At 55.7% G+C, this 13,002-nt stretch overlaps 1 protein-coding gene across 1 annotated transcript; it reads left to right on the top strand.

Moving 5' to 3' along the window:
* Positions 1-955: 955 nt before the first annotated feature.
* LOC111556659 lies at positions 956-3,232 on the top strand. Its single transcript, XM_045038099.1, has 3 exons — positions 956-1,060; positions 1,952-2,354; positions 2,470-3,232. The coding sequence occupies exons 1-3, from the start codon at positions 956-958 to the stop codon at positions 2,817-2,819; spliced, it is 858 nt and encodes a 285-aa protein (XP_044894034.1). The 3' UTR covers positions 2,820-3,232.
* The last annotated feature ends 9,770 nt before the right edge of the window (positions 3,233-13,002 follow it).

The following is a 13,002-nucleotide window of genomic DNA, read 5'->3' on the forward strand; positions in this document are numbered from 1 at the left end:
GTGTACAGAGGGTTCTTGTGAAAAGCCCTGAAGAGTCCTTACCAAACACTCACCAACTTCTCCCACGTGCCATTTGTTGACTAAGTGCGGCTGCTTTTCCAGGAGCCTGAGAGGAGGGGACGCCAGGGGGAGACGAGAGGGGAGGAGGGGTGGTGGAGGCCTGGGGTGGGGGAAGATGACCAATGCTGGGGAAGAGTCGTGTGTGTGTCTTCGCCGGTGATGTCCGTGTGTCAGCGTGTGTCGATGTGTTCCACTGGTTATCTGTGTGCGATGCGTGTGTCTCCACACCGAAATTCCCTCTCCTGGGTCTGCTCAGTCCCAGGAGGCAGCTCCCCTTCAGCTGTTGCCAGAAAACCGGGAGGAAAGTAAGCAAATGGCTGTTCTCTTCTGACCACACACCAGAAGTCCATTTGTTGAATGCCGGACGATTAGGACACACCTCAGTACACTCCAAAGGCGCCCCTTGGCGCTTGCAGTTAAGGTGACAGGGGAGGGAGCGGCTGTCTACTCCTGCGAAGTCTCGAGTTCTCTCGGAGCTTGCTGCCCAAGTGGCAGGGAAGTGGAAGATTTGGGATGGGGAACACACCCCGGGACCCAGCAAAAGAGAATGGGGATGGCATAGCTGAGGCAGGGAGGCTGAAATGAAGCCACGCTGGGTACACTTGACTCCTCTTGACTTAGGAGAAGTGCTGAAAGTCAGAGCTCATCAACGAACTGTGCACCCCGAACTCGCGGCAGACAGGCGTCGTGGCAGCCTTCCCTGGGAGCTGGAACTGTAAGGACGCTGCAGGCTGCCTTGAGCTGCCAGCCTAGTGTGGGCCTCACACTCTTCTCCCCAATCTGGACCCACTAACGCCTCGACCAAGGAGCCGGGGCAGAGCTCCGAAGGAACGGAGGCCTCCACCGCCCAGACCAGGTTGGGGTTGCACAACTCGCTGACTCTCTCCGCCTGGGGATGGCCCTTCCCGCACACGTCCCAGGAGCACTCAATTCCGGGAGAAAACCCAGGCCAGAGGCGAAGGAGGCGGTGCCGGGCGCTGGGGTCAGTGGCCTCTCCAGTGTGAGATTTCGTAGGACCGCGACTTTAGGAGGATCCCGGGAAGTGGGGCATCGGGCCCAGGTCCCAGACCAGCAGGAATCTGCGTACCTTTTCTCTCCCTTTTTACTTCTCAAACAAGCGTTAAAGAAGCTTGAACTCAAGTCCATTGGCCATAGGCAAAGGGGGGGGGGGGATGAGGCCCAGAGACTGTCCGAACTGGAGGCGAATATCATTTTTACAACCTTTCAATTAGCGACCGAGTGGATTAGCACCTTCTTAAGCTTTGCCTCGGAAAGAAGCAGCCATAATCTTGTTGCTATTTCCCCCCCAGGGCACTGGCTCTTTGAATTAGCTCCTTCTCCCACTCCTCAACCCCCATCTCACCTCGGAGAAAAGTTTTAACAACAAAAAAATCATAACAGGCCAGGAGCCGGGAGCGAATGCCGCTGACGTCATTGGGTGGGGGTGGGGGCTAGGGGAGGACTCTTGCAAACCCCTCTGCACAAACAAGAAACAAAAAGGACTTGGCTGCTTCCAATGTGTCAATATTTGGGGGGGAGCTCAGCCCAAAGGGAGGCAGAGTTTTCAAAGTTTAAGGAGAGAGGGTTGGAGAGCGAGATTTCCTGGTCTCCCCGGAGGAGAGAGTCTCTGCAATCTCAAGGAGGGTGCGAGTGCTGTTCTACTTGGTGGGGCGTCTCGCGCCCTCTGCGAAGTACCCGTTCTGGTGGCGGCGCGCGGAGCTGGGACGAAGGTGCAGCACGCCTGGGCCAGAGGTGTATGCAAAATTGAGACAACTCTCAGGTCGCCATTTTAATTGCGGCTTTCAACGGGACCGAGGCCCACTTGCTGCCCTCCAGGGCGGGGGAAATCGCGCTTTCCGTTTCAGTGTCGCCTTTTCCCGCCTCTCGCCAGGTACTCCTGCACCCCCCCCCACCCCCTCCCGCCCCTTGGCGCCGGAGAAGGACGTCTTTTCGGCCTCTTCCCGCAGGGGCCGCCGGGGTCATCCAACAGGGTAGGGGAGGCTATCCGTGCCGAGGGAGTCACGCTGGGGGATCGCAGCTCCCTGAGAGTGCCCGCAGCCTCCGACCAGTATTGGCGCACAAGTGTGAGATCGGGCAGCATCTCACCCCCAGCAGTCCCTGGTGTTTTTGCCTGTACCCACTCCCCAGGTTTTCGGTCCAGAGCCGGCCCCTGGCAAGGCAAAGACATGTCCAGTGCTTGAGAGATGCGCATTCGGCTGTCGACTTCAGAACCAAGAATCTCCTACCCGGTGTCGCGACACCTCTGAACTGCCGCTTTCCACCGCCAACCAGAAGTACGGTGCTGGCGCACGGGGAAGGGTGGAGACGAGCTTTTCTCTGAAGGAGGAAAGTCTCCGCAGACACCTGCTCACTTTGCAGAGCCTCAAAGGACTTTCTCTCTCTCTGCAGGCCCTAGGAAGGTGGGTTCCCAGGATAGCCAAGCTGACGAAACAGGGCAAACCAGCGTGAAAGGCAAAGGCGCCCACCCCTGCCACCCAGTTCGGGGTGCCTCCTTCACTCGGGGTCTTTCTCCCTCTCCTTTCTCCGGCATCCTGCGGGTCTCCAGCTCACTCAGCAGCCTCGGCGAGCCCAGACCGCGGGAAAGCCGGGGAGAGCCGGGAGCCGGCAGGGTGGCGCCTCCAGGCTGTGACCACGCTCGGCTACGGAAAGCCGCGGTGCTCTGGCCCTTCCTCACCTCTTGCCAAATGACAAGTGTGTCAAGGCGCTCTCTGGGTTCAGTCTTCTTTCATTCACATTAGGCGGCAAGAGTCTCTCCTCCTCCCCCCCCCCCCCCGAAAAATACTTTTTAAAAAGCATTATCCAACTGGGTCTCCCAGCGAAGAAACCCCTACAGCTTGTACGCAGGTGGGACTCCCAAGCCTTTGCTTCCCGGACCCTACTGCTGTTGTCCAGATAGGGGCCAGTTTTAAAACTCCTGGTGTGTAGAATACTTGCAAAGCAGTGGCACTCTCCGATTTTTGCAAATAGGATTCTCAGGAAAGTTTGCTTTCCATTTCATCACCCTGGACGGTTCCTCGTCTCTCCGTTGCCCATAACCTCCTCCCTCAAGCGGCAAGAAGAGTTCAGCTTCAAACGAAAAGCAAGCCAAGGCCACCTCAGTCCCTTCTCCCAGGAGATTCCCACTTAAAACACCTGCTTGTTTTAAACGCCAGGGACTGAGTCCTGCAATTTGTCCGGGAGTGTAGCGGGGAACAAGCGAGCGGGGAACTGGGGGCTTTGCTGGGGGATTTGAGGCTGGGGAAGGGGGAGGGAGCAAATGTCATGGCTGGCTCGCTCGAGCAGCCAGGGAACCGGAGCTAAGCGTATCGGGCTTTTAAAATGACATTGATTGGGACAAGCTGTTCCCCACCCCAGTAAGAGTTAATCTGCCTGTTAATCAAGGCACTAAGGGGCTCAATGCGAGTTTTATTAGCGATTGGAGCAGAGGCGGCAGCGAGGGATCAAAAGCCGGGATCCCAGATATTTGTCGGTGCGGTCACAAAAAAAAAAAAAAAGTATTTTCAATTAGAGAACAATTCGGCGCTTTTCATCACTTTCTAACTCTGACTTGCAGATGGTGACTTACAAACCTGGCTAACGCGGGAGACGTGGGGGGTGGGAGAGTAGGGGTGGGGGGAGGGAACTGAAGCCCGGCGTAGCCAAGAGGCGGGGGGCGGAGGGGGGGTGAAGCTGCGGGTTGGCTCCGCGGAGTTCCGCGGGGGAGAGTTCAAGAATCCTCCACCTGGGGCCCCGAAGTCTGAGATTCCTCCGGAGAGGAGAAAGAATGAAAAATAAAACAACAAACACCACCAGCAATATCCGCATCCATCCCTCCCGGTCGGCTCCCACTGCTCAGGCCGCCTCTGGCTCCGGGTGGCGTCTGGGCCCCTAGCGTAGCAGCCGGGCGGGCCGGAAAGTTTGCGCAGCGCAGCGAGAGGGACTCTCCTTCCGTCTCTCCCGCTCTGCCCCCTTCTGCCCCGGAGGGGCGTTAGGTTCCTTCGGTTTTCCTTTCATATTCTAAAATAAATAAATAAACGCCCAGGCCCTGGGGAAATTTGAATAGTAACTCATTCAATAATCCAAATTATATGAGAGGGTCTAAGAAAAACTGGACAAGACAACCACATACGCCCTCCGATCAAGGAGGGCATAGGAGTGAGAAGGCGACAGAGGAGGTCTCAGTCTCGCCCTGGGCGTGGGGAGAGAACTCTGGTCAGAGGTAATTATGTCACTGCGTTTTCTCGCCGTGACAGCCGAATAAACACGATCTCCAATAAACATCTCTAATGAGGGAGGAGGCCCGAGGATGACGGGGTTTGATTTATGACTGGAGGAGAAGGTCCACTTCCCACTGCGAAGCGGGCAACTTGCTTGCCGCCCAGCTCCGGAGAAAGGAAACCGCGGAGGAGAGAACCAAGGCCCAGGTAAGGCGCATGGCCGGTTGGCCACTTCCCTCACTCCCTTGCTTCTCAGGCAAGGTGGGCAGGGCCCCCCCGCCCCCCCGCTGGACAGTGATCCCAAGCACCTGTCACAGGTGCCTGAGATACAAACGTCCTCCGAAGGTGCCTCTCAAAGGTCTAGAGAGGGGGCGTCAGGGCACGAGTGGGAGTGAGGGGCGAGCCCCGGCCTGACGCAGAGGCCTCCCCGGGCCAGCGCTCCTATGCCATGCCTAAGCCCGCTTCGGAGTCTGTGGCCGCTTGGAGCTGGACTTTCGGAACTTTCGCTCCGCAGAACCACCAGGTAGCCTAAGTTTAGGGTGGTCCCTTCCCTGACGCACTTCGGAGAAACTTCTGGCGCCGGGCTTGGGCTGTCCCGGGGCAGGAGAGTGGCCTGGCGCTGCTCTCCCCGGCGCTCAGCGGCCAGCCTCCCCTGACGCCCACAAGCTTCTCACCGAGACAGCGAGCGCAGCGCCCGCGGTAACCAGAGCCCGCGTTCTAGCTCAGTGAGAATCGTTAATTATTAGGTCTTCCGAAGTGAAGCTCAAATCACACGCTGGGGCTTTACGTGCTGCCCAGCTCTGCGGGCAGCATTCTTTCGTCCTCCGCTCCCTTCTGAGAAACGAACTCCCATCTCTAAGACTTTGTTTCGGTCCAGCCATCTACACTTTGCAACGGCTGGAAACTTTTGCAGCGCTCCGCCCGACCCGCGGCGGGGCGTTTCCACGCGCTCCGGGCGCTGGTGGGGACTTCGCGAGTGCTTGTCATGAACTGCGATTTGGGAGAGTTCTGGGTGCAAACTGCATCCCCTCCTGCATTTCTCACGGTTGCGAGCGGCTTCTGCAGACAGCAGCAGCAGATCCCCATCTCCCACTCCCCGCCCCTCCCCCCCTCCCAGCTCAGCGCCCAACTAGAAGTCCACTCTGGGAACTGGAACATTTTGCTACTTTTGCAGAAAAGCACCCTCGGCAAAGCTAAGAACCCTTCTCTCCCCACCCCCACCGCCCGCCATGCTATCCCGCCCTCACTAACGCCACCTTTGTAATGCCTCCTTTTAAAAGCAAAAGTCAAGCCCCTGAGCTACTTGGAGGCAGCCTTGGATTTGGGAGCACCCATCGCGAGCAGCAGAGAGGCGGCGCGGGGCCCGAGCCGGACGCAGGCCGGAGCCTAGGCGGTTACCTGGGAGCGGAGGGCGGGGAGGCAGGTGAGCCTGGCGGCGCGGGTTCCCACACGTCTCACCGCCGCTCGGCAGGGGAAGTGGCAGATCTGACAGCCGCTTTCTACGCGAGGACCTGCCCCAGAGTTTAAATGTCAATGATAAGAAAAGAGGGTGCTCAGGCAGGCGCTAACTTTCCTTAATATCCATGCCAGCGCGGTCCTCATTGGCTGCCCAACCCGCGTGACGTCATGGCGGCTAGAGTTGGGCTCCGCTCCGCGCAGACTTGCGCCGGGGCCCGGCGGGAGCCTTCCCCTCCCCACCCCGAGTCGGGTTCGCTCTATGCCCTGCCTTGGCCTTCCAGAGTCCAGCACGTAACTACCCACGCCCAACCCGGCCCGGGTCCGCCCAGCCCTCATTTAGGGCGTAGTCAACCCCAAGGAAACCAGTCCTCCTGAGTGCTCTCTTCCTCCTCGCTGGTACGCGGGACCCTGCCACTAGGCTGGCCAGCTACCTTCCCAGGTGCCCATCCGGTCCCCTCCTCCGATCACCGAGGGAGTCACTTTATCTGAGGGACTTGGAGGCTGCGCCTGGGTTGAGAGGGTCCTCTGGCAGGAATGGTTTTCAGGAGGAGCTCGAGGAACGATGGGTACCCTGGTCTGGCCCTCGCGCTTGCAAAGTCACCAGCTGGACACAGTCGAGGGCTCCGGGGAGAGGACCAGCGAGCCCTTACCCCAGGCTATGCCAAAGTCCTGGCCAAGCCAACTAGGTTCTTGTGAGGACGCTCCAAACAGCACCCGACTCGCCCCCTTGGGCCGAAAGACTCCAGTCACACAGAAAATATAGGTGATTTAATTAATCTTTGACTTGGTGGTTAACTGCTGACTTTGTGGCCTAGAGGAGGAAAATAGGAAAATCGCAGGTTCTGAAGTCAAGCTTCCCCTTCCAGGAGCCGAGAAAACAACAGAAATTGGGGCTAGGTGGGCTGGTTACCGAGCTGGCGATCTGCTTGTTTTCCCCTCACACCCGCCGTGGACTGGGAGAAGGTTTAGTAGAGCTGGGCTGGCTATCGTTGGAAGGGTACCTAGACCTGCATTGTCCTTCTCGCGTCCCCCGTCCCCCCAAATAGGGGAGGGGGCTTCTCAATGTTTAATCCCTTCCTGCTCCACGTCCATCCGGGTCTGGAACTAGGAAGTGACAGAGGTCCATCCTGGAGGTTAGGGGGCTCTTGACAAGGTGGCAGGAAGGGAAGTGGTGGGGTATAGAATGGCCTTCAGGCAGCTCCTGGGAAGGCCCAGTCCTGGTAGACCTGGGAGCAGGTGTGTGGGCAAAAGAGGAGGGGGAGGCCTAGGCTGGAGGAGGCTTCCGGGGCCAGTGCCTCCGCACTTTGCTCAGGTGGGGGAGGAGAAGGGAGAGGGCTGCACTGAGGGCGCAGAGGCGAGAAAGGTGCTGCTCCCTCCCAGCACACCTGGACAGGTGTAGGACTTCACAACAGGTCGGAAGGCGGGTCCGGGGAGCCCGTCTGCAGGCTCCTCCTGGCCGGACTTGATTTTATTATTTTTATTTTTTGCTCAGCCCTCCGAGACCCTGAGGGTAGAGCAGGGGAGGAGAATCGGAGCCAGCTGGCAGAGAGGTAGAAGCGTGGTGTTCTTTCTTATTTTAAAAAGTTCGCCACACTCCTTCCCATCTCAGCCCTCTGCTCTTCCCGTGTCAGGGGCAACAAGCATCCATTCCCCTACTGGCCACTCTAATCTGGGGCAGGACCCTACCACTGTCCAGTCTCCCCAAGCCAGACTCCGCTGGGGATTGGCTCTGGGAGGCGTTTGCGGGTTTCTCTGCCGCCACCGGCCTTGTCCTGTGACCCGGTTTCTTGGTAATCTCCTAGCTCCCCTCCAGGACCTGGTCCAGCCCCCGGCCCCGGATGGCCTGAGGTCTCCTCCGCTCCGTGGTCTGCCCTGGAGTCTGGACTGCGAGTAGGCCCGGAGCCTGAGTAGGCCTCCCTACTCTCTAGTTTCTGCCCCTTCTCGCTCCCCACCTACCCCCTCTGTCCGGACCAGAGGCCGCCGGGAAGGCTGCTCCGAGCTTGTTTGGAGTCCAGGCCATTAAGTGTGCGCGGATCCCTGCAACCCAGCAGGGTGCTCGAGAGCGACGCTGGAAACGCCATGGTCCCCGCCTGCTTATCTGCCTGTCAATAAAGGGCGCGCTCGGGCCGCGCGGGAGCGGGAAGCGGTGGAGGCGAGGCCGGACCAGGCCCTTCTTCCGAGCTCCGGGCCAACGCCGAAGCCGCTCTCCATTTGCCCCCGGCACAGCAGGCAGGGCGGGAGGAGGCAAGGGAAGCCCGTGCTGGGGTCGCCACCAGGGAAGGCGCAAGTTGAGCCGCTGCCGAAACTCGGTACCCAGGGTCGTTTGTTACCAGAGAGAACTCTGGAGATCCTCCCAGAACCCAAGAGCCGGGGACTCCCCTTCCAGCCTGCACGGGTCTTGTGGACGTCTCGGCCCAGCCCGGCCCCCTCGTGGTGCTCAGCCTGCGAGGCCCGGCCTCGACCCACCTAGGCAGAGGCTGCCTCTCTAGGCCGCACCTAGCAGAAGGGCACCGCCGGAGGCCCGGGGGCTTCATCGACGACTGGCAGCCTGGGATGCAGAGTGAGACCAAAGGCGGGCTGTAGGTGGGGTGCAAAGGGCCAGAAACGGGAAAGAAATCACTTTTCTGCCAGGCTTCCCCTCAGCTCAGGCTAGCCCAGATTGAAATTGTCTTGACACCCAGGGTAGTCCCAAGCCCTGATTCTCCACAGCAGTGAGCGAGCTTGGCAGCCGCCCGGTCTGCGGGGGCTCCCAGGTCAGCCCCGGCCTACCACTGCCCGAAGCCCCGTGACGCCACGTGGGGACTGATGGGGCTGAGGGGCCTGAAATAGGGGGTAGGGGTGGAGGAAGGGAGCGAAAGGACCGATTAGAGGGCAAGGCTTGGGTGGAAGGACAGCGGGAGAGGGGACGATAGAGAGCCGTTTTGGCTTGAACTGTAGCTGAGATCTGTTGTTCTTGTCCAAGGTATGTTTCTCTCTCTCTTCTCTCGCTGTCTCTCTTTCTCTTTTCTCTCTCTCCCTCCCTCCGTCCTCCCTCCTCTCTCCTTAACTGCTTTATGCAAATAAAGCAGCTTTCAGATTGGGGGAGCCCCGATGTTGGATCTATGCTACAGGGTGGGTAGGAATTGATTTGGTATTTTTCTTTTCTGTGAGAATGGGCATTGAGTCATGCAACAATTGAAAAGTAGAATTGGATGTTTCCCCTTCAGTATTTTCATTTCATTTTACTAAGTTGGAGGATAATGCATCCTGTTTGTTAGCTTCTATTTTTTTTAAAAAAAGTATTATTTTAAAATAATATAATATGATTTAAAATTATTCCTGAATGGGTGCCAGTTTCTAAAGGGATTTAATAAAACTCTTCTGTATAAAGAGTAATAGACGAAGAGGCAAAAGTCCCTGACTAATTGAGAAGAAAAACACAAACTTGTGTATATTGTGTGTCATTTCAAATAGGTACCTGAGCCAGAAATCCATATATTATCTATTATCTCAGGAATTACATTTACTGAGCAGCGCCTGTGACTCTTGCCCTTTCTTCTCTCCCTACTCTTCCTCTCCTTTAAGTGACAGGTTTTTAAAACAAGATTTTGGTTTTAAGTAAAAACTGGAGAAATGTTTTGTAAATCTGGGTGTCAAAAAGGGAAATATTTAGCAAAGCTAATATTTGCTATCTCTTCACTCAGGTCTAAAGAACTGCATAATGGCATGATTTATGCAGGAGTGTGGCTTCTCTGCTATTCAATTATTTTCCTGCTCTCATTCAAAGAAATACTTAGTTTCTTCTCTTTTCCGTCCATTCTACCCCATCATAAAGTTTTCTTGGACAATTGGGGAAATCTCCAAATCCTTCCAGTTTGCTTCCCCACTAAGGAACTCTCTATTGCAATCGATTCAAGAAAACTCTGCGTTTCCTCTCTTTCTAAACGTTTCATGTTAAGTTAGTCTGTGGCACCATGTTTGATTTCTTTCTCTCCCTTGTCCGGGTGGAGACTGAGACATTAGCTGAATTCCCTGGGGGTGATTGGATGCAATTCGCTGAAAGTAGACAGGCACGTCCTGGATGTTAGAAATTCACTTTTTCTCAACGTGACAAGGCCGCCTTCGATCTACAATTGTATTTGAATGGGCAATGAGCGGAAAGATCTCTCATCATTAAGTCTGCTTCTACTTTAGCAAAATAACGAGAGCCTTCATTTGCACACAAATGCTCATAAAACTCGGATTCCCTGCAACTCTTTAATAAAAAGGGATAGCTTCATAATTTAAACTGGAGGTGAGAAGGCAGAGACAGAGAGAGTGAGAGAGAGAGAAAGAGAGATGGGGGGTTTCAAAGACATCCCCTCCCTTCCCCCAAAAGATCCATGTGATGGAGTTGACTTTTTTTTTTTACTTTAAATCTTAAATAAGATGTGAGTTGTAACAAGAGGATTGGCACTTACTCCGTGACCCTTATAATTGGATTAAATATAGACTGAGACGTACAAAAACACACCAAGATTGACACCTGCCAACTGGACTTCCTTATGATTGATTGTGATGCGTCGTGCTGGCAACAATAATGAAATAAATTGTACGGATAAAACAGCACATTTGTCATTTCCGTGCCATGAGTGAGGAAGTCAACGAGTTAGGCAAGCTGTTAGCTGACAGGCGCGAGCGGGAGGCAAGCTAAAGAGATAAATAAGGATTCCAGGCATTGACAGGACAAATTATAACTTGTCACAACCTTTTTAAATTCAGAAGTTTTCAATTAACATATATATTGCTGTTACATATAAGATAAGGGGGCACACACGTAAACACGCGGTGTGCAAGGACCCCCCCCCCAGGGCCAAGGGCTTAGGTGCCCAGGCCTCTCCGTCCGAGTTGTCGGGTGAGATCCGGAGCGCCCCGTGGGCCACTGGTGCCTGGCCAGTCAGCGGGCGCCACGGGACTAGGTAAGATGGGTGAGGACGTGTTAGGCCAAGGGGCAGCTCCTTGTTTTCCTCGGAACCACAAGTGGTGGCTCCAGCACCCTTTCTTCACAGAAGCAGAATTCCCAGCCCAAAGGAGAGCGTAGGCAAGGCCTGCGCCCAAGTCTGGCAGGACGAGCCTGGAGCTCTCAGCCTACCCATGTTACCGCGAAGGGAGTAAGAGGTACAGGGCAGAGGCGCCCCCCTTTCACACTCCAAAGTCCCGCCTTCAGGAAAAAAATCTGAGCTCCTGGACCCAGGGTATCAGCGATGGCCACGTCCTGGGTCCAGGCCCAAGCCGGTGAACCCTGGTGTGGCCTGAGGACGCTCCCAGGATCTGGGCGCCTCCTCTGATTGTCTGGCCCAGAGCTGCCCTGCAGGAGGTCAGAAAACCAGCTCTTTTCGTCCTACCCAGGAAGAGGAGCTGCTTTTCCCCCCCTTCATCCCTTGACTTTTGTGCACAGTTTCAGGGGCTCCTGGTTGGCCCATGGGTGGGGAAGAGCCGGCCAGCAGTTTCCAGGGCGGCTGAAGTGCCTGAACTCCCGATGGGGTTTCAAGTTAAGAGTGGTCGTGGGCTTTCTCAGGGAATCTAGTCTCTGTGGGTGGAGACCGATGTGGGTCAAGTTCCACCAGGGTTCGACAAGTGTATGCGGGAGTGTAAACTCCTTCACCGTCTCCACCCCAAAGGAGGCTGATCTCTTAGTTTCAAAGCTTATCCCCACCCGCAAGCTAGAATCTGGGGTTTGAGGTGTCTCTTGGTATTCCGGGGGCCCTCTCTGCACGTTCGTCCAGGCCTCCCACCAAACTCCACTTGGAACTTGGGAAAGTTGGCGGCGGGCAGTGAGTGTCCACAGGTCTGGGGCTGCTGGGCTGGAAGTGCGGCCTGTGCAGGAGAGTAGGGTTCAGAGCAGGGCCTCGTTCTCATCCAGCCCAGCGACTCGAGGCGGTTAGAAGCGGGGCAGGTCCAGCTTCAGGCGGGCCGGGGAGGCCGGCCTGGGAGGGCGCGGCGCTTCTTCCGGAAGCCGTGGTCAGCCTTTGCTGCCTGGGCTCCGCTCCAGCCCGAGTCTCCGCGCGTGGGGCGTGCGAAGTCTGCGCCCTAGTCTTGCCTCTCGTGGGGGAAGAGCCCAATCCTGATGTCGAAGCCACAACCTGTCACCGAAATTTCTCTGAGAAAAAGCGCGTCAACCCCAAGCTCCAGCGTCCTAACCTCCCGGAGCCTGCCACCAAATTAAACACCGAGAAGCTCTGAATCTTTCAGAAGACGGAGCTGGACAAGAAGGGGAGGGAGGAAAAGGGAGGCAAAAAACAAGTTACGTGGAATTAGTTGGAAGCGGCCGCATTCCCCAGCGACCGCAGCCATTAACATTATAATCTCAAACGCCATTTTTTATGTAACACTATTGTTAGTAAATCAACTCCTCAGGTCCTCTGAGACGCTGACCCCTGGCAATTCAGTGAAAGTGTAATTATCTCCCCGAATCTTGGACAGATTTAAGAGATTACATTTCAACTAAATCTATATCAATGCTAATTCCCCCACCCCCCTCCCCACCCCAGCCTGCAGGTGCTAGGCACGGGAAATGGCGTCAGGCCCCAGCAGAATGCTTCACAAAGAGGAGAGGGCTTGCTGCCTACAGGGCCAAAAGAAATGAAGCCCCACATAAAATTACACCTATTTTTTTTTTTTTTTTTGCTACAAAACCTGGTTCTTATATAGCAAAGTTAAACAAAGCAGCTATGCTAAATTAGCGTTACATAAAGGCGAGTTTAATGCTCGGTTACAGTCAACTGGTGTATCTCTGATGGCTAATTGTCTATCAAAATTAAAGAGAAAAGAACAAATGATTCGTTATAAGAAGGTGTTAAAAGCTTCAACAAAAGGACATTTCACAAATATAATATCGGCAGCTCGGGGATTGCCCGCGGGGTTGTTCAGGCCTCGGCCCTGCGCAGCTATGAAAAGTGGGGTGCGGGGTGCTATTTGCCTGGCAAGAGCTCATTTCCTCCCAAATGATTATAATAAAAACCCGAGAAGCGATATTAGTGTAAAGATCGGGATTAGTCCTAATAGGCGCGATGGACGTGGGCTTCAAAGGCGACCCCTACTCCCTCTGCCTGGGCTGGGGGCGGAGGGCTCTTTTGCCATGCCGCGAGGACATCACATCCAAATCGCCACTGCCTCACGTTCAGGGACAACAGGGAGCGAGCACGGGTCTGAGGGTAGTTTCGACAAAGGAAAGCAGGCTCCACTGGTCCAGGCTCTTCCCTGCCTTCTCCCGGCTGGAAGAAGATGGACCCGGGCTCTCTGAGGGATC

The sequence above is a fragment of the Felis catus genome, chromosome D1 (assembly GCF_018350175.1).
Source record: "Felis catus isolate Fca126 chromosome D1, F.catus_Fca126_mat1.0, whole genome shotgun sequence".
Classification (NCBI taxonomy): domain Eukaryota; kingdom Metazoa; phylum Chordata; class Mammalia; order Carnivora; family Felidae; genus Felis; species Felis catus.